Source organism: Tinamus guttatus, unplaced genomic scaffold (assembly GCF_059628265.1).
Source record: "Tinamus guttatus ecotype Peru unplaced genomic scaffold, ASM5962826v1 Tinamus_guttatus_pri_ptg000509l, whole genome shotgun sequence".
NCBI classification, from domain to species: domain Eukaryota; kingdom Metazoa; phylum Chordata; class Aves; order Tinamiformes; family Tinamidae; genus Tinamus; species Tinamus guttatus.
The window spans coordinates 584836-608828 of NW_028289043.1; the positions used below are offsets into that span (position 1 = coordinate 584836).

General features: G+C 38.9%; 1 protein-coding gene across 1 annotated transcript in view; it reads left to right on the forward strand.

Annotated features, from left to right (window-relative positions):
• Window positions 1-20864, forward strand: part of RUNDC3B (RUN domain containing 3B) — a 45439-nt gene extending 24575 nt beyond the window's left edge. The window contains exons 8-11 of the mRNA XM_088533575.1: window positions 3228-3385; window positions 17511-17657; window positions 18016-18131; window positions 20509-20864. Coding sequence (XP_088389701.1) covers window positions 3228-3385; window positions 17511-17657; window positions 18016-18131; window positions 20509-20654 — 567 coding nt within the window. The 3' untranslated portion in view covers window positions 20655-20864. The remainder of the gene's footprint in view (window positions 1-3227; window positions 3386-17510; window positions 17658-18015; window positions 18132-20508) is intronic.
• The last annotated feature ends 3129 nt before the right edge of the window (window positions 20865-23993 follow it).

The following is a 23993-nucleotide window of genomic DNA, read 5'->3' on the forward strand; positions in this document are numbered from 1 at the left end:
AATCATAGTTCTGACAGTACTTGCTACCTTCTTAGTTTTCTTCCTTTAGAATTCCCACTCCAGAATTGCAAACAGCAAAATGGCATTTTCTTCTATCAGATGGAAGATATTCTATTGTCTAATTTTCATTTAGAACCTGCCTGTCATGTTTTTCTTTAATTCACTTCAGCTATGACTGTTCTATCATAACTTAAATAAAAGACTGTTAAAGGCTAAAAATGGACTAAGAGGTAGAGCTCCTTTCCTGACTTTCCTTTGCTTTTCAGGCCCCTTTTCATAGCAATAAATGATGTACAATTGTTATGAAATTGTAAACAGTTGAGTTGCATTCAGTGCAGTAGGTACCAATTCATCAGAGGGAGAACATTTTATTTCAAACACAAGAGACTTTCTGACATTGTGTGTTGGAAAATGAGATTTTTGTGCCCGCCTCCCCCCCAAAAAAGAATACTTTTAGAGACCAATAGTCTGATATATCCTTCTTTTCCCCAATTGTCATTCACTTTGCGCACACACAAACAAATTTCTTTTATGCCTCCAAAATAAGCCATTAATACTACAGGTGAATGATGTTTGCCAGGGTTATGATATGTCAAGTGACTGGATTTCAGGTGAGATCCAATGTATCCGTGTCTTCTGCCAGTTGTTTGAATGGTGGAATAGAATCTGGTGTTATTGTAGTAAGTATTAAGTCTGGCACTGCTCCTATTGGATCAATAGTGCTATACAGGTTCAGACATGGATCCATCAAGAATCCATCTATCCTAGAGCCCACTGATCTTGTATCTTTGCCAAAAACAGTTTTCCAGGTAAGAATAAAAATAGAGCAAATGTTCATGTAATATTTTTCCTCCAATACTCTCCTGGCCACCCCATATCAGCTCAGGAACTTCCTGAGGCTGATAGGGCTTGTCAGTTTAGTAAACTGCAATGAATTTCTCTTCCAAAAACTTGTTAAGTATCCCTTGAGCCCATGTAAATTTTTAGCATCCAAATGATTTTTTTTGGCCAAGTGTGTTTTGCATATTTACCATCTGTTGTGTGAAGAACCACCTCTTTTTTTTCTTTCTTCTGAAGCTGCCTTCTGTTGGCTTCCTTTCATTCGCCTACTTCTTGTATTAAAAAAAAAAAAAAAAAAAGATGAACAGTCAGTTCCTTCCTGCACCCTCCATGTCACCCAGGAAACATGAGCAGATTCTTTTCTAAGTTGCCATTTCCACGTTGTGTCTTGGCCAGATTAATGAATCATAGTTTACTCGCTGGTTATGTGGAAGTTATTTCCTTATTTTCTTATTTTGGAATGGTATAAGCTGTTCCTTTTTGATGTGGTAAACTCCTAAACTATATGATCCTGTGATTTTTTTTATTAGTGTTTATAGTGGAACTTCATCTACTTTCTCTAGTGGCATACATCTCCCATGTCACTATAGACGGGTGTTTTTGTAATATTCTGTTACTGATGTTACACATCTATTTTTTTGGTAATGTGTTTATTTGACAGTTCTGAGAAACAGGAAATTTACATCTGCTGTAACGTGTCACTTAGTTCTTTCAAAGCACTCCTTGGAGCTCTAAGCAGTGTGTTAACAGTCAAGATCTTAGTAATGCTTGCCTGGACTAAACTAGGTATACCGAGAAGCTCTCAAAACCCTTGCAACTTTTACTGAGGCCAAAATCAGTTCTTATCAGACATAAATATATCCAGTGGGAACAGAACTATATGTTAGCATAAAAACAAAGAATTATTGTGGGATTCATCTAGTGCAACCCCCTTGCTCAAACCAAGTTAAACTAGAAGAGGTTGCTCTGGACCGTGTCCAGCTGAGTTCTGAGTATCTCCAGGGATGGGACCCCACACCCCCGCTGGCTGCTTGTTCTGGTGCTTGACCACCCTCACAGTAAAGAGGTTTCTCTTAGAACAGAACTTCCAGTATCCCAATTTTCCCTATTTTTGCTCATTGTCTCTTGTCTTTTTACTGGATACCACTGAGAAGGGTCTGTCTCCTTCTTTGCGCACTTCTGATAGGTATTTATGCAGTTTCATAAGGTCTCCCTGAGCCTTCTCTTCTCTAGGCTGAATAGTCATAGCTCACAGCCCTTCCTCATATGACAGATGCACTGGTCAGTTAGTCATCTTTGTGGCAAGGAGTTATGTTACTAGCCTTTCCCTGACCAACAACTGTGCAATTTGGCTGCTTATTCAGCAGGATTGTGTCTGCTTTGTGGCTCTATGTAAGCTACTTGTTTGTTTATTTATTAATATCATGATTAACAAATGTTGGCACCTTTATATACTTTAAAAAGTGTTAAACATTTTTGAGAGCTTCAATGACTGTTCAAAATTATGCAGAATATACACTTTTGTATCTATCTAAGAAAGGATACAAATAGGAAGATCCTAGCATCTGACATGCTGGGACTCTGCTGAAAGAAAACAAAGAAATAGCTTCTCCATACTGGAACTAGATGTTTAATCTGAGAAATACACCACATACCGTCACAGCTGCTATTAAATGCTCACGTTGTGCACTTTTGTAAATGACAAAAGACTTTGCCGTGTGATAAGGGCTGCCCCGTATCTTTTATTACATCATCTGGAGAAAAAGATTGCACAAGTGCACATGCACATTCCAGTTGTACGTGTCAGATAAAGAAGGAAACCTTCAGCAGTTCTCCTACTTGATGCTTGACTGCATGTGAACCTTCATTTCAATAAATTCTTTATCATTTTAATTTGGTACTGCAGCTCCCTTTTCAGAGGAGTTTTCAAGAAACTGTTTTTAGGTCATAATACTAGATTTCTTTCACTAACAGCATAGATTCATTCGTCTCTTACCCTTCTTAAGCAATATCTAATATCCAGGATGTGATACAAAAGTAAAAGAGTTCTTTTTCTTGTGCTAGTGACTGTTTTTTGTTGTTTGTTTTTGAAGACTGAGCCTTTCTGACTTAGAAAGCCTTTAACAATGGATTTCATGCTGGTGCCCCTCCTATCTCAATGTTTCACTCATTAATCCGTTTCTCCTCTGGAATATGGATGACCAAGTAATAAGAACATGATGTTCTCAGTGCTTGTTACAAAACACAGTACTCTTCTTAAACCAATTTACAAGTTCATTTAGAAAAAAATAAACTGCATGCATTTTAAACTAGAAAACATGAACATATTTAATGAAACCTTTTTTCTGGCAGTGCTTCTTAAAGCTTTTTGACATTTTTATTTCTAGGGTTACCTTGAAGAATTGGTACGACTTCGAGAAAATCAGCTATCTGAATCCGTCTCACAGAATAAACTGTTATTACAAAGAATTGAAGATATGGATCTAGCTCATAAAATGGAGAAGGAACAACTGGAATATATCATTGTGGAACTGCAGGACCAGTTGTAAGTTAGTGTAATGGAGAAATTTTGTTAGAACGGTATTATTTAACTTATTTAACTATATAATATGAAGAACTTCTAGTTCTGTGGATATGGGTCAAACTTGTTTAAGAAGTTCATTATTTCTGCCTTTTTTTTTCTGTTCTGACAAGTTTTATATTCAAAAAAGCTGTCCTGAAAGCTGCACTATTGTAAGTCAGAATAACTGTAAGAATTTTTTTTGCAGATCCGAAATAACTTACAGGAAACTTACTTAAATTTTTAAGTTATTTTGGATCTGCAAAAAAAAATCTTACAGTTATTCTGTAACAGTTATTCTGTAAGATTTTTTCTAAATAAATATCTGTAAATTTTTTTTTTCAAATATTCTTCAAATATTATTACTTCCAACTTTAAGGCTACCCTTTAAAAGGAGAAAAAAACACATTTCTGGAAGCAACTTGATTTTTGAACACTCTTCAAAATGTTAGGGAAGCAAAGAACTAGGAGGGGACAAAGAAAATACTTATTCCTTTGTAAAACTTCTGTTTTATTTGTATGGGGTTCAGACGCTTCATCTGGCAGTCCTAAAAATATTGATGCTGATGAAACGGTTTACTGTTTGCCTTTTCTTCAGTGTAAGCAAGGGCCTAAACCACAGGAAGAGGTTTAATTCTTTCAACAGTGTATGTGGCTTCTAAGATGATAAATATTTGAGTATTTTTCCATCTAGAAGTGGTTCATCCCCTCTGACCTCCTGGAGGGTTTGGGAGATGCTGCTCTTTTGCAGATGGACTCCCTGGTTTTGTTTAGAAACCCAGATAGTGAACGGTTTACTGTGCAGTGATTAATTGCCATGGGTCTGCTATAATGTATCTGCAGGAACTGTGTGTTTCATTCAGTTCACAGCAAACACAAGGTAGATTATTTTACCTTAGACCTGGGGTGATGTGTCTGAGCCCAGAAGTAAAACTGAAGTCATCTGTGACCTTTGAAATAATCCAGAATGAGAAGAATATGAGGATGGCTTAAGGATACTTAGGTTCTCAGTGCCTAGTGAGTGTTTCAGAGAGACACCTCCCAGAAGAGTTTATTTCTGTGCAGTAAAAAGTAACTTTGGCTGGTAAACAAAGTGTTTTCTCCCTCTCTGTCTTCTGTTAGAGCCTTTTATTGCTAGTGCTTGGAAGGAAATGTTTTATCCTTGTATGAAAATGCCCAGAAATGCAGCATTTGTGTTTTATTTATGCCAATTGCAGGGTCAAATGAAAAACAAAACAAACAAACAAACAAACCCATACTTTTTTCCCGAGTCTTAGTGGATTTATTTGTTTGTTTTTCTGGTACGTTTTTGGCAGGGGAGAGGATTGCTTGTAAACTCTTGAGAGATACCTTTTCTAGAGGACTCATCTGAACTAACTGATAACTGAGCTACTAACTTGTATGGCTTTAGCCAGCCTGGTTATTTTGGAAGGAGTTATGACCTTACTTATACCTACTTTGGAAAAGTTGGAAAATTTGAACATTTGGGCTCTATATTAATTTTCAGTCAAGCTATATGCTCGATCAGCCTGTTTTTAAGATCTCAATCTCTGTCTGTCAGTTTTGTTTGCTGCCTCATTTATGTAATGGCTTAAATTTTGGAGCAATTTCTGTGGCCTTGAAAGTGTGTTGTTGTATAGCTGCTTGTGAGAAGTCTTACGTGACCACAGTCAGGAATGGGACTACAGTTCAGATTTGGAGATAGAAATATAATTTTGCAGTAGTGCTTTGAACATAGCGTGCATGTTAATGAACTCTTCCTAAATGGAGTCGGAGCCTCTGCTTTCTTTTCTGCCAAGAGATGGGAAGGAAAATTCCTAGCAGATTTCTGACCATGAACCCAGTCGCAATTAACATCTTTTAATCATTCTTTCAGACCTATTCTTTTTCTGTTTTTTGTGGTTGTTGTTGCTCGTTTGTGATTTTTCTGACAAAGGGTGAAGCGCTGGTTTGGCAGACTATGATGTACCACTAATGAGTCTGGAATGAGTCATAAGTTTTGGCCAACTGCTTTTTATGATCCAGGCATTTTAGAGCAGTGTTTATGGCATTGTGTGTCTCAGTGTTACGCTCCCTTACCATCAGTGCTGTATTAAAGTCATGAATGTATGCTGCAATCCTTTTTTTGATTTTTTTTTTGCTAACAGCTAAGAACAAGTTTGGGATTGTAATTCTGCTGATTGTAGTATCAGTGTCGAGGCATGTTTGTAAAACACTTTGAGATCTGATTTGGGGTCATTTACTGTGTAATGGAAAATACTATAAATAAACATTCTCTATTTTCTTTTTAATGATATTATTCTATTCTATTCCACTTGTCACTGCTAAGATAGCAGGTCTCTTGCTTCAAATTTCTATTGGTATGTACTTGATGTTTCCAAAATGGTCTTTCTCACGCACCCCAGACAAAAATGTTTTACATATACTCACAGTGGATATGGGCAGAAGCTGGATCTATTTTTAAGCCGGCCTCCAGAGAAACCCCAGAGAAATAGAGATCTGGCTTTCTTGGCAGTATAGGTTGTTATTGTTGCTGAGCTTGTAATCAAAAAACACCTGTGGAATCAACGAGGCCTTCAATTTATATATCAGATTATTAACAGAGCAACTTTTCAGTATTCACATTTAAAAAGATGGCCTGATGTAAGGTGTGGGATAAATATGGATATGGGAGACAGAAACAGCTTAGTCAGAAATCATTTTTATCTTCCAGCTGCAGTGAAAAACTTAAGGCACAACGATGCTCAGTAATAATAACTTTTGCCTCATAAACCTGAACCTGTGTTCAAGCCTGAACACAAGTTTAAATGTAGTTAGAAGCCATATTATAGATCTCTCATATTCCAGTACCTGGAATAGAGTGAAACTGAAAATTTCTCAAATTAGTTATTTGCAAAAAGTGAAGTTTTTTTGTGTGTGTCTTAACTGAATTGGATTTCTTAATAATATGCCCAGCCATCTGGGGCCTGGATGTCTCACTTTGCTGGCAGACGGCTGGTGGCAAATCGGGTTAGCAAAGTGCAGCCGCACTTGGCCGCTTGATTATCAGCCTGATAGGTCTGAACAAAACGCAGCCCATCGAGGCCAGCCTGCCCTGCTGCCACATCTGCAGCATCTGCAGATGGAGCGGTGGCCGAGGGCTGAGTGTGTCGGTACGCGGAGAGGGCGAGGAGGCCTCTCCTGGCCCTCATGTGCTTTCTTCAGAAATGTCTGCTGTCACGCTTGCATGGAGGGGACTTAATAATTTTGTGCTCCGCTTCCTTCCCAAGTTTTTAAAGCAAAGGACAAAAGTGGTTTGGAAGATATTTGCAGTGTTACACATAAACAGTTATGGGAATGTTTATAGCCGTGGTTTGGGAGCCAGGAGGTCTTATGGAAGTGCCTGTGACCCATTTTGCCTCTTAAAGGCTGAGTTAATCCTGGAGTCTGTACTGCTACTTAATGGCCCAGTAAACAGCATGTTGTTAGCCTGAGGTGATTGATTACACTAATTTAAAAAAGAAAAAAAAAGAAAAACACCACCAAGTCTGGTTGTGCATGGGACTTTCTGCAGTTGAGCACTAGAGAACAGTGCTTTTGGCTCTGCTATTCTTGCTCCATTTCTTCCCCTGCTAAGCTCCTATACAGAGATACTGGCTGTCCCTTGATGACGAGGTAGCTCAGTCAGTGCAATGACCACGCAGTGTCTCAAGCAGCTTGCCCACAAGAGCCTTACATTACAGCTCTTTATCATGGTTTAAACAGGCTTATTAGGTAGAGTGATTCTGGATCTGTCTTTTACCTTACACCCTGTGATCTATCGCAAACTTTATCTGTTCATCTGCCACCTTAAAGTTTCAAGTAGAGCTTCTGTAGCTGGAAGTGATATTTGCATGTTAAAAATCAATGTGTGATTACAAGAGAGATTCCATCAAACTCCTGGGTAATGACTCATCACCTGGAGAGTGACTCATTGATGTTATAAAAGCATAATCCTTTAGCAAAAAAGATTTTTTAATAAAATGCTGATGAAGAGCAAAGCATCGTATGCACAGGTGAAAACCTCAAGGTAAAATGCTTAAAATTTTTGTTTTATTCTGCTTCTACTATGTTTTTTTTTGATGAAATGATGAGAATGAATTGCATAATATTTGCCAGTGTGTATTTTCCTAAAGGTATTTTTCTAGTTGTCAGTGCCAGGTATATGTCTCCTTGTCCAAACTGGCATGTTTTTATTTATTTATTTATTTATTTATAGTTTAGCAAATGCATCAAAATGTATTTCTCAGTTTCTTCTTCTTATGGTACTTTTTTATAGCTCTCGGGTGTTTATCTGCCCCTACCATTTCCTCCTATGTCACTGGCTTGTTTGGGTGTTTGTGTATGGGCCTGTGGAAAGGAGGAAGCCTAAGAAAACGCTTCTGCTTTTGGGATTCTGCCTCTGCTTATGGCACAAATAAGATTCAAATTAAACTGTAGGGGCGCTCATGTTTTATATGGAATTAAACTTGTATGTATAATTCAGAATTTGTTTTAGGTTTTAGCAAATCTTAAGGTTAGCTTTATTTAACTTGCCTGATTGTTACTGCAAAAACGGCCTGTCCTTTCAAGGCCCAAATAGTCTTAATCTTCTGCTCTACCTGGCAGTGAGACGCTCTGCAGTTCCTCTCTGGCTAATATAAATGTCCTTGTAAACACGGTAACGGACAGATTAGTCACAACCCTGAGAGGCCGTTTGCATCTGCCAGACTCCTTGTTTCTGCGAATGGTCAAGCTCATTTCCACAGCCTCCCACCTCTGCTTCCCTTTTTCCCAGGCGTTGCTTCTCGGAGTAGCGTTCTCATACCGATTTTGCTTTGTTTGCACTGCATCAGGCTCAAGCTGATGAATCCTGCCTTCTGGAAAAGCACGTCAGCTCCCTCGGCAGCACCTTCACTCAGGCAGGCCACACGCTGGGGTGCCTTTGCACGCGTTTTAGCCTGGGCAAAATGAGCTCCTTTTTGGTAGAAATACACAATGTCCTATCCAATCTATTTTGGAGTACTTAGAGAAAGATTTTCTATGCTGTTCCCTGCAAAGATGATTCCTTTCCAAGGACGGATCGTGCCCCATTGGGTTGAGAACTTGCTTATCTGGGTGCTCTGTGTGCAAGTCGTAGTGCCCGTGGAGTGCGGGGCCAAAGGCTCTGCCTGAGGGCGCATGGGGCAGGCACCAGCCTGTGGAGGGCACAGAGGATAGAGGCGGCAGCTCTGCCGTCACACCGAGAGCAGGGGATGTCCTCGGGGATGGCAGCAGAGGGATCTGAGCACCGGATTTGAGATTAAATCTGTGAATCCGCTTGTGAATAAAACTTGAAGTGCGAGTTGCTTGGTTCTGTAATCCTCCCTCAAGAACTAAATCTGGAGATATAAGGAAGTCGAATCACTTCTTTAGCTCCGTTACCTTCTTTTCAGATAGTCCTCTACTTAGACACTTCTAAGAAATTGAGTCCCTCAACTGCTTAAGTAAATCCAATTTGTCGTAACTGCTTTATTTTCTCACTGAAAAGAACTGGGAGATTAGAATTTAGCATTTGATCTTCTGGGTGAATTTCCTAGAGTGTCAGAACTCAGCATGCTAATCCTCCTTCCTCCCCGAGCCGCACGGGTCCTTGCTGCGGAATGGGAATGCGCATTAGCCACGCGTTCCTCTGCGGTGCCCTCTGCCTCTCCCAAGCCAGCGGCCTCCGTGTTGAATCCGCAGCACTGCGCTGCCGTCTGTTTGCTGCTCCCCTTTCTCAATGCATATATATACTTTTTTTATTTTTTTTTTTAAGCTTATTATGGTTGAGAGTGTAACTGTTTTGTTTGTGTGGAAGGTTGGTTTTCTTTGTGGGGAATTTTTGTTTGCTTTTTAAGGTTCTTGCCTTATTGAATGTCTGTTCTGTTTACAAAGGTGCGGTCAGGCGGCAGAAGGAAATTTCTGCTTTTAGCTGGGTGGAGACCTGTGAAAACATGCTGGTTTCCTTTTTGCTTGAGAATATAACTAGGAAAAGTTCATTTGGGGGGATAGTACATGGGCAAATGGACTCGTGGAGGTCAGAGTGAAGCGTCCAGGGAGAGACACACCAAAGTAATGTGCAGAATAAAACAAAATCCTAGCAAATCCTCAGACAAGGCAGAGAAAAGCCTATTCCTAGGACACAGAGGGATCAGGCGGAGTTACTGCCATGCAGGACACCAAAACTTTCTGGTTTTGACTGCAGGATGACTAAAGAAAAGGACTTACTCTGCAAGATACAATATTTTTAAGCTAACATACTTTATATTTCACTTGCCACTTTTTAAAAGTGCTTTTAAAATAATTTACGTTACAGAATTTAAGGTTTATTATAATGTTAAAGTCTTTTGAAATTATTGGTTTCTCACTTCACGGACAAAATATGTAGGTATATCTGCATCAAAATGCAGGCTGACTCCAAAGTGTTACCTAGCAAAACCACTCTTTTGTAAGGAATCATCTTCACAAAAAGTTGGAAAAGGTCTGTCTTATCTGTGTAGTGAATTGGAGAATCAGAGGGACTCTCCTTTGAATGTTTTTCATATTTATTACCATGGTAATGTTACTGTGCCCCCTCCCCTGAGTCTCCGGCGTGGAATACTGTGTGTAGAGTGACATGCTTTCCCTTTCCTCTCCTAGTTGTATTTTTATGGAAAAGTATTGTATAACAGTAGCACAGCAAGAAAGCTTTAAGTTACTTGGGTATTAGCACTAATCTACAGAATTTTATTCATCCTAGCATTGCAGGTTTGGGAGTGGAGCTGCAGTAAAGCCTTTTCAAAATGGTTATGAAAAGTATTGAACCTTTGTAGGCCTCAAGGCAGTTCAGTTGCTAATGATAAAGGCAATCACACACACACAAATAAGCTCTTGTTTTCTTAATTATGGAAGGTATTTGTAAATTAACATACAACATGGTTTTCATTCTTTGAGACTCAATGCTAAGATTGTACTTTGTTTCTTGCCTTTCAATGTTTTGTTAAAATAAAGCACGATTTAAATAGTTTCCTAAAAAAGGCTTTCAAAAGGTACAAAAAAAGAAAGTTTGAAGTTATACTTTAAAAAAAAAGTGTAGTTCTTAGGATGATTTCTTGAGTAAGAGCCTTTTATTAGCTGCTTTCCTATGTGGCTAGTAAGAGGTTGGCTGAGGTATTGAATCTGGTGCTTTTCCTGTTGTTGAGATTTTATTCTGCAGTCACTTCATTAAATTTTGGTTATTCTATTATCCAAATGTTAATCCAAAAGTCACTCAGCACAGCTCAAAAACTTTTATCTGTTACCTTTTTTTCCTCTTTGCTTCCTTTCTCCCCTGCCTCCCTACATACTTTTGACTGGTTCTAGGTAGGAGAGAGTGGAAGAAATTATGCCAGAAGTCTGAATTTCTCATTTCTATGCTTCTTTTCTCTTTCTCTTCCTTTTGCCCTTTCCTCTCAGATCAGATTTTCTTTCGTCCTGTATTTCCCTTGGACTCTAGAGGCATCATGACAGAGCTTCAGAGTTCAGTAGTTGACTGAATTCTCGTTCAGATATTCAGATACCAGCCAGAACTTACATTACTACTTATGGGTTGCAAAGTTCTTACTGCACTTACTAAAAAATATATATATATACACCCATCTTCTATCTCCCTTTTTTTTTTTTTTTTTTCCCCCATCTCCTCACTTTTTTTCTTGTCCCAGTGCTTGCGTACTGCTTTTGACAGTCATCTTATGTGGAAGATCTATCTCTAAGTTTTTAATGTTGGGTAAAACTGCCGAAACTGTTGCTGTCTTAACATTGATTGGAAATTTAGAGAAGCAGTTGTTCTGCCAACCCAAAGTTTACCCAACTTCTGGCTCTGATGGATCTAAAAGATGTATGTTTAAATAGCATTTTTTTTTCAACAAGACTATTATTTTTGGTGAATTTTTCCTGATCTCTTCCAGCAGAAGATCTTGATGCCTCCCCATCCCCCCCATAAGTGTCCTTCTAGAAGGAATTCAGCTGTGACTAGAAAGTTCTTCTTGACACGAATCTTATTTTTCACTGAATGACAAGCTTTGTTGAACAAGATGTTTGTTAAAGGCAAGCTTGCTAATCGGTCAAAAAAACTGCTAGAAGTACTGTTTTCCAACTAGAAAGGAAATGATGGTTGAAGAATAGAATTAAAAGCTCTCCTTTATGATTTTTAATAATTAGTGGTTGCTAGTTTAATTTAGGTATCTTTCTTGCTTTCATTTAAGACTTAATTCTGGGAAGATTAGCTGTGTTGTACCTGTAATCTCTTCTAGACGAATTTCACTTGATCATTTGGTTGAAAACATGAAGAGCTATCCACCATGCACTGCTCTAACATGTTCATAAGCACGCTCAAAGTTCATGTACTAATGTAGTGTGTCTTGATCTATTCTGGATGTCTATATTAAATCAAATTTTCCATTGTAATTGGACTAGAAACCGAGAGTCAAGCTGCAGGTATCTCTGCCAAAATAAGATACTGTAAGATACTCCAAAGATCAACGAGGGTCCAAGACTGTATCAAAGTGATGATAGGAATTTTGTGACTGGAGGATTGTATTTTGGGATATCTAGGAGATGAGAAAGGAAGACTAAAAAGATTGCTGAAGAAGCATCAAAGGGATCTGTTCTGGGGCCCAGCTAGCGTGGTTGCTGTTGCACATGAAGATCTTCTGGCCAGTCAGACACAGTAAGAAAATGTGCTGTGCTAGCACATGCCTGCCTTTTCTCACTGCAGCAGTTGCCGTTAGAAAGTCTGCTGGAAAATAACTACTCTGGCAACAAATTTGGGGAATACATGTCTGTGCACAGGGCACCTGAAAAGTCATATTTTGCAACATCAAAATCCTCTGGTAAGTAACTCATTTTCATACCTGCTGATCTAATTTCTCAAAGTCCAACAATGTACCAGTCCAGACGTTACACTGTGTCGCCACAGTACCAACAGGTTGAGAGTTCCCTTTTATTTTAGAGTTGCTCTTACAGATTTTAGTTATATTCATGTATGCTATCAATATGAGTTTGCGTTCCATATTTCCTGTCCTAGATAAAGGTTTTAAAGCTTGTTCTTTCTTATTCAAATGTTTTTATTTTTTTTTAAGCTTTTATTTTCGCTTTTACTTTTCACTACTCAGGTAGTTCTTGAACTGGAGCACTCATCTGATATAATTCCCTTTCTTAGGGAATTAATGTTTGGTTTATTTCCTGTCTTCATCTGCTGGTAGGAGGGCAAATTGCCAACTGGACTGGCATTTTCTGGATTTGGAGAAATTAAACCTGCAGGTAAGAAATTATTGGTTTTTTATAGGTAATGGGAAGTAATACTTGGAAAGAGAGCTTTTGTTAAGTAGACAAAAAAATCTGGCTAAATGAGTCTTTGAGAGAAAGCTTACAGTGTCATGAATCTGTGTTTGATCCAGGGAAAGTCAGAATTGTTATCTAGCCGAAAGAAGACCTGGACATCCTAGGTGGTTACTGAGATGAGGCTTTTCTGTTTTAACTTGGTCCAAACTTGAGATTAGTATTTCTTTGGGCCCTCAGAGGTAGTGAAGTTGCAGTATATTAAATGCCCAAAGATTTTATATCATTTTCACTCTGCATGCAGGAACAACGTGTGCAAGTTATTTCTTGTCCTGGTCCCCTATTATAAGTGAGTCAGTTGAGTCACACCACAATTTTATGATTCAGAGGTTTGAGAAGCAGCTGACATGGAATTCCTCATCCTTTGCAGAGGCTGCTGAGCTGCCCATAGAAGTGCCAGCCGAAGCAGAACTGTATGTGGCGTCACATTATCGATTATTATATATGTATTTTTAAGTAAGCATTAAACTTTGGCCATTCGGCTGTGAGTTACTCTCACATGCTTGCACAAAAGTGATAGAAAGGACAGGGTGACGGTGGAGGCAGCGTGGAAATGAGCAGTGATTTGTTGGTTGCATTTTATTGCTGCGTGTTTACCATATACAGTGATACTCTGCGTGTGCTTCATACAGATCCATAAAATCATAAAACAAAAATCTCCAATAAGAAAGGCAAACAACAGTATTAAGAAAGAGCCAGTGAACACTAGTGGAGAAGAGTATTTATCAGAATATTTTACAAATCTCACTTTTCCCTACCTAAGTACACAGTTTAAGGCCTGAAAGTCAGAAGTTGGCAGTGACATCTCTGTGGTTAGTTGTATAAAACTGATGTTAATACTGTGCTGTTCCTTTGACTCCTTGGATCCATTTAAAGACCTGCAGGGAGCATATATATATCTCTGCTTGAAGCAAGTACTTATAAGTAAGTTGGGAGTAAGTTAGTGATTAACTAATGAATCATCAGTGTTCCTTGCAACAGGCAAGAATTCATTAGCAGCACTTTTTAAACGAATCCTTTCTTTGTTTTCTACAAGGAACTTGTTTTAATTTTGTTTCTTGTTAAGAACATGAATATAACTGTATAGTTATATGAGGCCAAACATTTGTTTGTATTTAATGATATATTCTAGTATTAAGAATATTGTTCTCATCTCTCTCTCTTATTTTTTACCCCTAGCAAGCTACTAGTTGCAGTAGTATTTTGAATTTGTATGTAGGTAGCCTTTCTTTTGGTAGATTTTTATTATTTATTTATTTATTTATTTTTTGGAAGGGGCTAAAAAATGTGATAAAACTTAAACCTCATAACGTCAAGAAAATGAGAGCAAAATCTCACACTGTGTGCTTCATACCTTTAAAACACTAAAAAGTCTGAAATCTTAGCTCTTGTGTATGTTGGACTCTTCTTGCAAGTGTGTTCTTTGGGATATCCATGCCCTGCAAAAGTAGAAAGGATATTTGATTACTTGAAAAATAATTTGTTAGATCCTGTCTCCAGTGTCGCTGATTCCTCTCTTTAAACAAGCCCCAGCGAATGTTCTGCTAGGTTTCCCACACACCCTGTTCTCAAGGTTGTAAGTAGGTCAGCAGTTACTTCCAAAAGAACTAAAAATTGTCTTTCTCTCTGCCATCTTTTTCAGTATTTATTGATACGTACTTTTAATAATATTTTTCAGAACTTTTAATGTGAAATTCTTTAGAAAAGGATCAGAAGTTACTTTAGAAAAATATTCATTGGTAATGAAGATTGCTCAGGGCAAAAATGTTGAGAGCAAGGAAAAAGTAATTATTTTCTTCCTGCAGGTCAAAACAGAACTTCTAAAGAGTTCTAAAGCAGTGATGAGGCAAAGATTTAAGCAATCCTCAGTACAAAAGGGGGATTCAGTCTACTGAAGTCTTATTCAAGTATGGCTTTGTAGGGAGAAGAACATTCTCCACTTAAATCATTTGAAATCATTCATTCTTCTCCTAAAAATGCTTTTTCTGTCTCTAGAAACACCTCTTTTGGAGAAGGTGTGTTTGATCTGTTTCCTACATGAACATAGTTAACTGAATGCTACTTTTGCTGATCAGTCTAATGGCTGGGAGTTGATAATCTTTTGATCAATATCAAAAGATTTACACAGGGTAAATTAGATATCTGTAGGCTTTGCCTTTAAATTTGTGGGTCTTTAAAAAAACTTCCAGAGGAGGTAGGGGTGTTGTACAGCAAGTTCAGAACTTGCTTTATTGTCTTGTTTTTGTGGTTACTTTTGACACCTGTTCTGCAAGTGGTCCATAGAGTGCCAGGGCCTTCTGAGCACTAGTTGATGTGTCTCTTCTAGACAGTCTTCTAGGCAGGTGATAGTATTTGTGAGGTTATTTTATATTCTGTGATATTTGAATTAGTTTTTGTCAGTATGGGATGCTGAACTACGGTCCTAAGTGAACTCCATTTGTTGCAAAACTGAGCTTTTCTATTTTTTGCCAACATGACTGTAAAAGCGTTGGAAAGGACTTTAGGTAGAAATGATACCAGCTAGTGTAGATGGGGAAGAAAAGTTTGCAGCTTTCAGACAACCTAGAATTCTTCAAGCCTAGAATGGGTGAGTATAGTATACCAAACATAGTTTATTCCTTCTGCTCTCTTAATAAATTGTTACGCATTTATACGTATTCTAACTGCTCTCCACAAAGCTGTCTGTGCTCCTCAGTCTCACCAGGTTGGCCCAGGATGCCCTATTCGGTCATACCGTGTCCAGGGCCTTTTGTTCCAAAAAACCTTTTGTGACCCTCATGAATATTCACTGTCCTCTCGATATACCAGCCACCTTTCTGTGATAATTACATATTAATGGCATTGTTCTCATTTTTAATTTCCCTTTCAAGATTGTTATTTCCAGCCTGAAGTAAAGGGATTAGCAGCCAGCCCCTGCTTTTACTCCTATGTTGTATATTGTCTACAAACCTTGTCTTGCATCTCGCTAAAATCGTTGTTGCTACAAAACCACTATCAATAGGAAGCTATTTTATTGAAATCTATTTAAAAATGGAGCTGCTTGCTTGCGATTTTCAGTATTATTCATGCGATGTTTATAGATTTTGTTCCATGTAAGTTATGCTTTAAGAATCCCTTTGCATAATATTCTTTATAAAATCTTGGCTTATGAGTCGTGTTTACTGGACCTGCAGTCATTCAGGTCATTCTGGTTCTCATGGCTCTTGCCAAAGTCTGCTTATACATAGGCAGATGCTTGTACATCTCTCTTGATACTGTAGAAAACTGCAGGAGAATAAACAGATGAATATTTATAGGACTGAAAGAATAGGTAGGATGACCAGCAACCTGCTGGGAATATCTTGTCTACCTTCTTAATGCATACAATGCTATTTTGTACATGCTGAATACTGTGTTTATACTTATTTTAAATATTCAGTTATTTTTACATATTTTTAATAATCCAAAGGAAAAGCATACCAGAGAAAAGTTGATGGTTTACCTGCATAAAATTTGGGAAAATTTATCATCTTGAGATGAGTTTTGAAAATAGTTTTTTCACAGAGGTGCTTCACTACCATTTCTTGCGAAATTGTTGTGTATCTGTGTTCTTTCTCTTTCTGTGTATCTGTCTCTTTCTAACCCACTGAGAGTTACTTGCTGAACTTGCTGTTGTCCTCCCGTGTCCTGTGGGAGATTTTGACTCTCTGGGAGATATTGTGTGCCCCCACTTGAGCTTCTTGTCTGAACTGGGTGAATGTCACTAGAAACAAAATTGCATGGTAAAAAACAGATAGGCTGGCAGTGTTATTTGTGAGTTCATGGGAGGGTATGTGTACCATCATTAGTTTTTAAATTTTCTGTGCATTTTGGCGTATCAGATAACCGTGTGGCATTTGGCTTGACGGTAACAGCTATTGCCTCACACCACATGTTCTAACGTGGTATAAAGCAGCGTTTCAGTATCACCCCAAGCTTTCTTGGCGTTGAGGATTTACAGATGTTGTTGTTGTTTCTGAAGTTATGCTGTAGTGGTGTACCTTGCACGTTGCCTGTATTGCTGGAAAAAGTCTTTGGGCCAAGGAAAATCTTACCTTGGAACCTGAAGACCCAGGAACCTCCCCTACTTCTGCATGACTTTTTTGCAGTTAATTTCCGATACTGGTAACTGCCTCATTTCCAGAACTTTAACATTCATGCAGAAATCATTTGGCTTTGGGGGAATGATGAAGACTTACTTAAGCATCTAAGCTACTCAGTTAATACATTTGCAGTAACTTAGGAGATTAAATTGCTAGAAACTGTAAAGCTATAAGAAAATGGAAGAGCTACAAGTCATATTTTAGTAGGAAGCCTATCATGGAGTTAACAGATGTGTTAGTCGCTTCCTCGAAAACTCAAAAATCTTATGGAATGGATTAAATTGTAAAAAATCGGAAGGGAAAAAGCATCTGTTCCCATGCAAGGTATTTTCTTGTTAATAAGTATCGTGCAGGCAGAAAGCGTCTTTAAAATGCTTTTAAATTGGTTCTGTGGAAAGGATGTTATTTCAACTCTCTGTTGCTAAATATGCTTTTCTTTTATAAGCTGCTTCCCACAGAAAAAGTTCGAGTTTTGTGAAACTGTAAGAATTGCTTTATGAAATTGCAATTGGTCAGTCACTCAAAGTAGAAGAGGAACTTGGGCAGAACTGTTTGCTGTTCTTAATGTAACGTGTATTTAATGGAGTGATATTTAGTGTTTTTCATTTTCGCAGGACTGTGCTGAAGAATAATGATTTGAGATCAAGACAAGAACTAACTACTCACCTCACCAATCAGTGGCCTTCCCCAGGAGCTCTGGATGTCAATGCTGTTGCCTTGGACACTCTACTCTACAGAAAGCACAATCAGCAATGGGATGAGTAAGTTGAATGTTTGCTTTGCTCTTTTAAAGGAACAGAAAAACTCAAAGTTTTATGTTTCCCTTAGCAAACTCCTAAATGTATCCTATTCGAATTACTCATTAACATGGACAAGATCAATTAGCAGAAGATTTCAGTTTTTCTTACTGTGAGATTTTCCTTTTTTTGGGATTAATCAAAAATTTGTTCACTGGAAAAAAAAACAGTGCTTTAGGAAACACAGAAGAAGTAGAAAAGTGTATAAGAGAGTAAAGATTTACTGTGGAATTGAAAATAAACTTGTAAAGTTTCTTTTTTTCTTTTTTCCTAGTTGAATTTTTAAATGCATTATTGTTAAAAATTATAACTTGTTTTACAGGAAAAGTTTTCAAAGCTTGGACCAACTCTCAGCAGATGTTAGTCTTTCTCAAACGTCCCTGGATCCAGGTCACTCGCAAGACGGAAGGCAGGATGGGCTAAACTTGTTAAATGAAGGTACAGTGCCTGTCTGGTGGCTTCAGTTTATTTCATTCTTCATAGCTCTGATGTCCAGTCTCTGTGTGATGAATCTTCAGCATGAACAAGGAGGAGAACTGAGTACTTTTGCCATTGTTATGCAAATGGTTTCTTCAAGGAGTCGGTTTAAAGAAGGTTGCATATATTAAGAGTCCCAGAAAGGAAAATAATTACAGGACTTTGCACTGTTTTTAAGGCTGTTATTTAAATATGTTGCATATCTTCCTTCTCCATTGCAGAACCAGAGGCAATTTCAAGTAGGGTCTTCCATCCCCTCTCTGCTATAACTAGCATGAATATTAGAGCCCTTTAATTTCCTACTTGTTTGGGTTATTCCAGAAGTGATCTCAGTTCTGTTTCCTTCAGGAAAGCCTTCAGGAAAGGCACGGGATCGGCAGCTGCTCGTCACATTCTTATATTATGCATTCCTATATCTACAGAGATGCAGGTTAATGCTGCTGCCATTAAAACCAGGAGAGGAAGCTGATACAGACCATGCCAGTACATAATTACAATACACTACTGCCTTCAGAGTCTGCTTGTGTATCAGAGTTTTACAGCTCCACCTTGTGGACTATGATGAAAAGCAGAGAAATGCTGCAAGACTTGCTGCATTTTTGACTATGGAAACAAAATAAATATATATATATTTTTAATCTCATCATACATTAACTTTGAATATTTTCTGCAGTATGGAGCCTTACTAGTTCATGACTCTAAAATTTCATGCTTTTAAAATGTGAAGGATGGGAAATTTAAAACATCTTTTTAGTGAAAAAGGTTAAAATCTATTTCAGTTTAGCTTAGAAAAAGTGAAATAGAAATGGCATGCTTATTATAAAGAGAATTCTGCAGCAGATCTACTTTCAACTGTTTTTTGCAGTTCTGATGTTTTATCTTCTGTGAACTAAGATGTGGCAAAAATTCTGATAGTATTTTAGGTTTTGATTTCAGGACTCTAAAAGCAGCAGGATATGATCTCACTCCTCATTTAGTGAGGTCCATCACCTAAGCTTTAATGTGTAAGTCACAGTATTGTAACACAAGTTCCTCTTTTTCACTTCCTGATATGGCAGTTTTAATTAAAAGATTAAAAATAGTGCTGAGGGAGGGACCTGATCTAATTCATGAGTGAGATTTTAGTTGGACCGTTGCTGAATTTAGAGCCTGTGCCTGAGGTGCCTGAGGTACTACTCTTAGTGTCTTCCACGGCTTCTGAAAGATAATTTTTTTATGTGAATAAAGATTTTTCTGACAGTTAAGAGTTGAAAAGGGCTCGTATAGTTTATGTTTTAGGAAAACTGTTCAGTCATTGAGACAAATAATGGCAGAGGTGAGACCCAAAATGTACTGAAAACTGCTAGTAAGGACTATAAATGATGCAAGAGAACTACATGTCACTTAGATTTTCCTAGAGGGTTGTTGTTTTCCTTAAATCCTTCTCAAAGAGTAAAGTTTTTCTGTCAGGAACATGAGATGCAGTTTTAAGAAACACCATTTCATAGTTTTGGGGTTTTTTTTTTTTTTTTTTTTAACTCTGGTAGACGGGCTTCCCAGCCCTGTCATCCTTAAGTCACTTTTAAAATCCAGTTCTAGTTGACTGTGGGTGGTTCTCTCACCATTTCTGTCCTGCAGGGGATCCTGGAGCTGCGGTGACACGGGGACGGTTTTGTAGGCCGCCTTGTGCAACACGTCGGGTACTGGCTGGGCTGGCACCAGGGGAGCGAGCGGGCAGTACAAGAAGGGAGGCCACGCGCTAAGGGAGAAATTGCCTGGGTAGTTTTATACCTAGAGGTGTATTTCGTGTTAAATTTCAGGTGTTTTTGAAGGACGGGTTAGGTATTTGCACTGCTACTCTTGCCCTGCGAGTCTCTTTCAGTAGTGGAATTTTAACACACTTCAGATTAAGAAAGAAGGACAGGGGAGAAAAAATAGGCAGGTACCTTGTTAAGGAAGTAAATCTGCATTCCTGTTAATTTGACTTCTTTCTCAGGGAGTGAAAATGGGGGACCTCTGAGGGTGTGATGCCTCTCGCATTTACAGTGCGTTGAGCTAAAAGAAGCCCTTGATTTGGTAGGTCTTGTTGGCCGCGTGGTCGGTAGAGCCTCTGCAGGACAGGGCCCACCACCCAGGCGGGAGCCGGGCCCGCAGGCTCTGTCCCATCCAGGCAGGAACGGTGAGGAATTAATGATCCCTCTTCTGCAGCTGTGTGTGTGAAGTTTGTGCGTGCTACAGTGGAAACATGTATTTCGTAACAGGGGACATGACCCTGTATTCTCCCTTGCTTCAATTTTCTGCGGTCACGTAAGCTCGTGTTGAGTAGCAATGATTAGCTTAACCCGTGTTTTCTCACCAGGGAAGGAAGACACTCCGTCACTGCTTGGGCTCTGTGGTTCCCTCACTTCCGTAGCGAGCTACAAATCTCTCACAAGTCTGAAATCAAGTGAATATCTTGCAAGTCCCACAACAGAGATGACAAGTCCGGGCCTAACACCATCTTGAGCAGATACACACAACACCGGGGAGCTTTTGTGTTGTATGCGTTTGGTTTACGTCCTGTAATATGACCTGCAACGAGGACTGCTCATTCTAAGTCAAAAAAAAATATGCTGCTTTTTTTTGGGGTTTTTTTGCACTTACCTGTTTAATTCACAGAAATGCCAGTTTTCATTCAAACTTCCCTTTCCAGAGGACTTTTTCAAAATTTCTATCTAGTCTTAAATTATTTAAAACTCAGTCATCTACCAGACATACTTATAATTTGATGCTACAACTGTTTTTTTTTTTTTTTTAATGAAACAGTTGGAAGTCAGTCCCCTACTTAACTGCCATGAGCTTTCTTCTTCCTTTTAATAGCTAACAGGCTGGCCTTGTGCCAGCCACGGTGCTTCTTTGCAGTGCTTTAAATATCTGTCAGCTCTTGCAGAACAGACAGGGACTCCTTAACTTCAGTCTTTGTAAGCAAATAAATATTTTACTTGGAAATACAGCTTTTTGTCTGCGTATGTTACATAGGACCTCATATTGCGTATTTAATCTATCAGTCGATCTCCTGAAGTTGACTGAACATTAAATTTGCATTCCAATTATCACCACCATCGTAGCAATTAAGAGCTGTATGAGTGGCAGTGAAAGATCACCCTGCAGCATGTCTTGATAATTAATTCTTGCAGTTGCATGAGAATAACACATGCAAGTTGATCATCTCAATCAGGCAAACTTAGCAATTGGTAAGTGTGGAAGCAGCTCACTAAATGCTTTTGAGTGACCTGAGTTAGCAATAGTATAAAATTATATGAGAAATGTCCTGATTTATTGGCACTGTGTTGCCTTGCTGGAAACATGGAGACTGAGTTTACTGGGAATATCCCAAGGAGCATGACAGAAGAGGAAGCAATGAAAATGCAAAGATGATATTCTCATGTGAAAGAGTTTTCTCATTCCTGCAGTAGTGCAATAGGTGTTTTTCTTAATTAGGTAATATGCTACAACTTATTTAAATCAGTTTTCTCAAATGGTTTGTCATTGGTTTAAATTACTGATACGAATTACCTGAGACATTTTTTTAAATAAAACAAACTTTGCAGATTACCCAACAGTTTCAAAGTTTGCAAATTAATTTTTTAATTGCAAACTATATTCTTAATTCTTTGTAAGATATAATGAAGCCTTTATCTATGAATTTTGCTAATCTAGGTAATGCATATCAGTACGATTGGTAACTTTTTAAGCAAAACTTAAGTGCATGTATGTTGTATTTATAAGTGCTAGGGAAAATGCTTTTTTGTGCCAAAGAAGTTTCATAAATTGTTTACATGAGTAGCTGCAATACTATGAGATTTTTAATTCTTGCTTACTTTTAGATGTTTACAACATGTCACTACACTGTGTACAGTTTTAGTTGATTTGCCTCTTGTTATGGTACCCTTGGCGCTACTACTATAGTCTCGTCACTTGCAGGAGGTCAAAAGAAAGAGAATCCTGTCTCACCTTGGCTAAAAGCCACGGGAATGGGCAACCTCCGGGAGCACGGGGCTCCGTGTCTCTTGAAGGAGGGCCCTGCTGGATGTAGGAGGCTCGAGAGGCTTCTCCTCGACTCTGCAGTCCAGAGTGCCAGAAGTTACTGCACCCAGGGCAGCGTAAACAACTGTTGCAGCCTTTTGATGCGGTATTTTAAAGCAGCACAGCAAAATCCAGACCAGACCAGACCTCGTCGTTCAAGCCCTCATGGACCCACCTAAACGAATTAGTTTGTGCAATAAATTCTGACCATGAAATCGTCTCATACACCGTCAGAATGTCTATTACTTCCTGTAGCGGCCTTTTTTAGGTTATTGCATCAAGTAGGTGTTCTCTCATGGCAGTTCAGTAGTGTTGTTACATCCTCATTTGTAAACTAGAGAGGCGTTTTTACTACAGAACCAGGGAGGGAGTGAGGATGCCACAGTTATCATTCCACATGAAGGGGCAGTGATTTAGTCCCTCTTGTTTGCCGTTCACCTCTTCTCCCACTGCATCCATGTCTGGGAGGGGGGTATAATCATGATTTTCAGTCATGTTAGCTGATGGCTCTTTTCTTGGAGCTACTGCTGTGAAATTTATGTGTCATTTAACTTAAGTCTTTTACGTAGTCTGATACCACAATGAGTTTGTGTCATTTGTGCATGAGAAATCGGTTGTGTGTCTTTCTCAGTTCTAAACATTATTAATTAAAAAAAAGGGAAAAAATGTCAAAATTGTATGTTTTGCTGCCTTGATGTCCCATAAATGTTGCATGTAAATTAAACATTTTGTATCATCAGTATTTACTGGTTTCTGTTTTAGTCAGACAGTATAAAGTTCAGACCACTTGACAAATTACACTGTTGGTGAGATGACTCTATTTCATTCAGCATGGTCCCACATTTCTTTCTGTTATACTAGGGATTCATAAAATAAGGCCTAAAATTATTCTGTAAATCATAATAGAAGATCAATTTCAATCCTCCAAGAGTGCATCTTTTGCCCATAAATACGCTGTAAACATCATTCTTCCTGCCTTCACAAATGGAGTTTTCAGAACACGCTAGGTTTTCAGGAAGGCAAACGCACACTGGGGTTCCTTGGTCATAGCAGAACAGGATGGGGTCCAGTTCTTGGGTATGACACAGCAAAAATCTGTGTCTTAATGCCCTGGTTATTGAGTTGTCGTGTGAGTCTTTTGGTTGCTTTAGTACCAACTAACCCCCTCATTAAAATAAGTGAAAAAATTCAATCACTTCATTGAACATGCGTGAAAGAAAGGCTGCAGTGACAGTAGTTCAGGCTTTCATTAAGAGCAGGCTTTCATTCACTCAAAAACCAAAGGCCAAGAGAGGTGCTGAACAGTTTGTGCCATGTGTGTGCAACGCACAGGCTCCAAAGCCAAGCGCAGGGTTGAGTCCAGCCCCCTGCTCCAGCAGGGACACCCAGAGCATGGGACACAGGGTGGCGTCCAGGCAGGTTTGAAGATCTCCAGAGGAGACTCCATGACCTCTCTGGGCAGCCTGTTCCAGGGCTCTGTCAGCCTCACAGTAAAGAGGTTTTTCCTCAAACTCAGGCTGATCTTCACGTGCTTCAGTTTGTGGCTGTTGCCTCTTGTCCTATTGCTGGCTACCACTGAAAAACTGCCATGGAAACACGTGTGTCTGTTTACACCAGCAGAAGTGGCCTTCGGAACCAAGGGCTTTCATCCATCCTGCAGATAGGGACCCCCGCCCCAGCCAGCTCCACAGGCTGCTCCTGCTGTGGGGACATGGAGGTCCCTGCGGGAGCAGGAACCTTTGTTGGGGCTGGGAATGATTCCAGAGGCGCTTCTCTTGG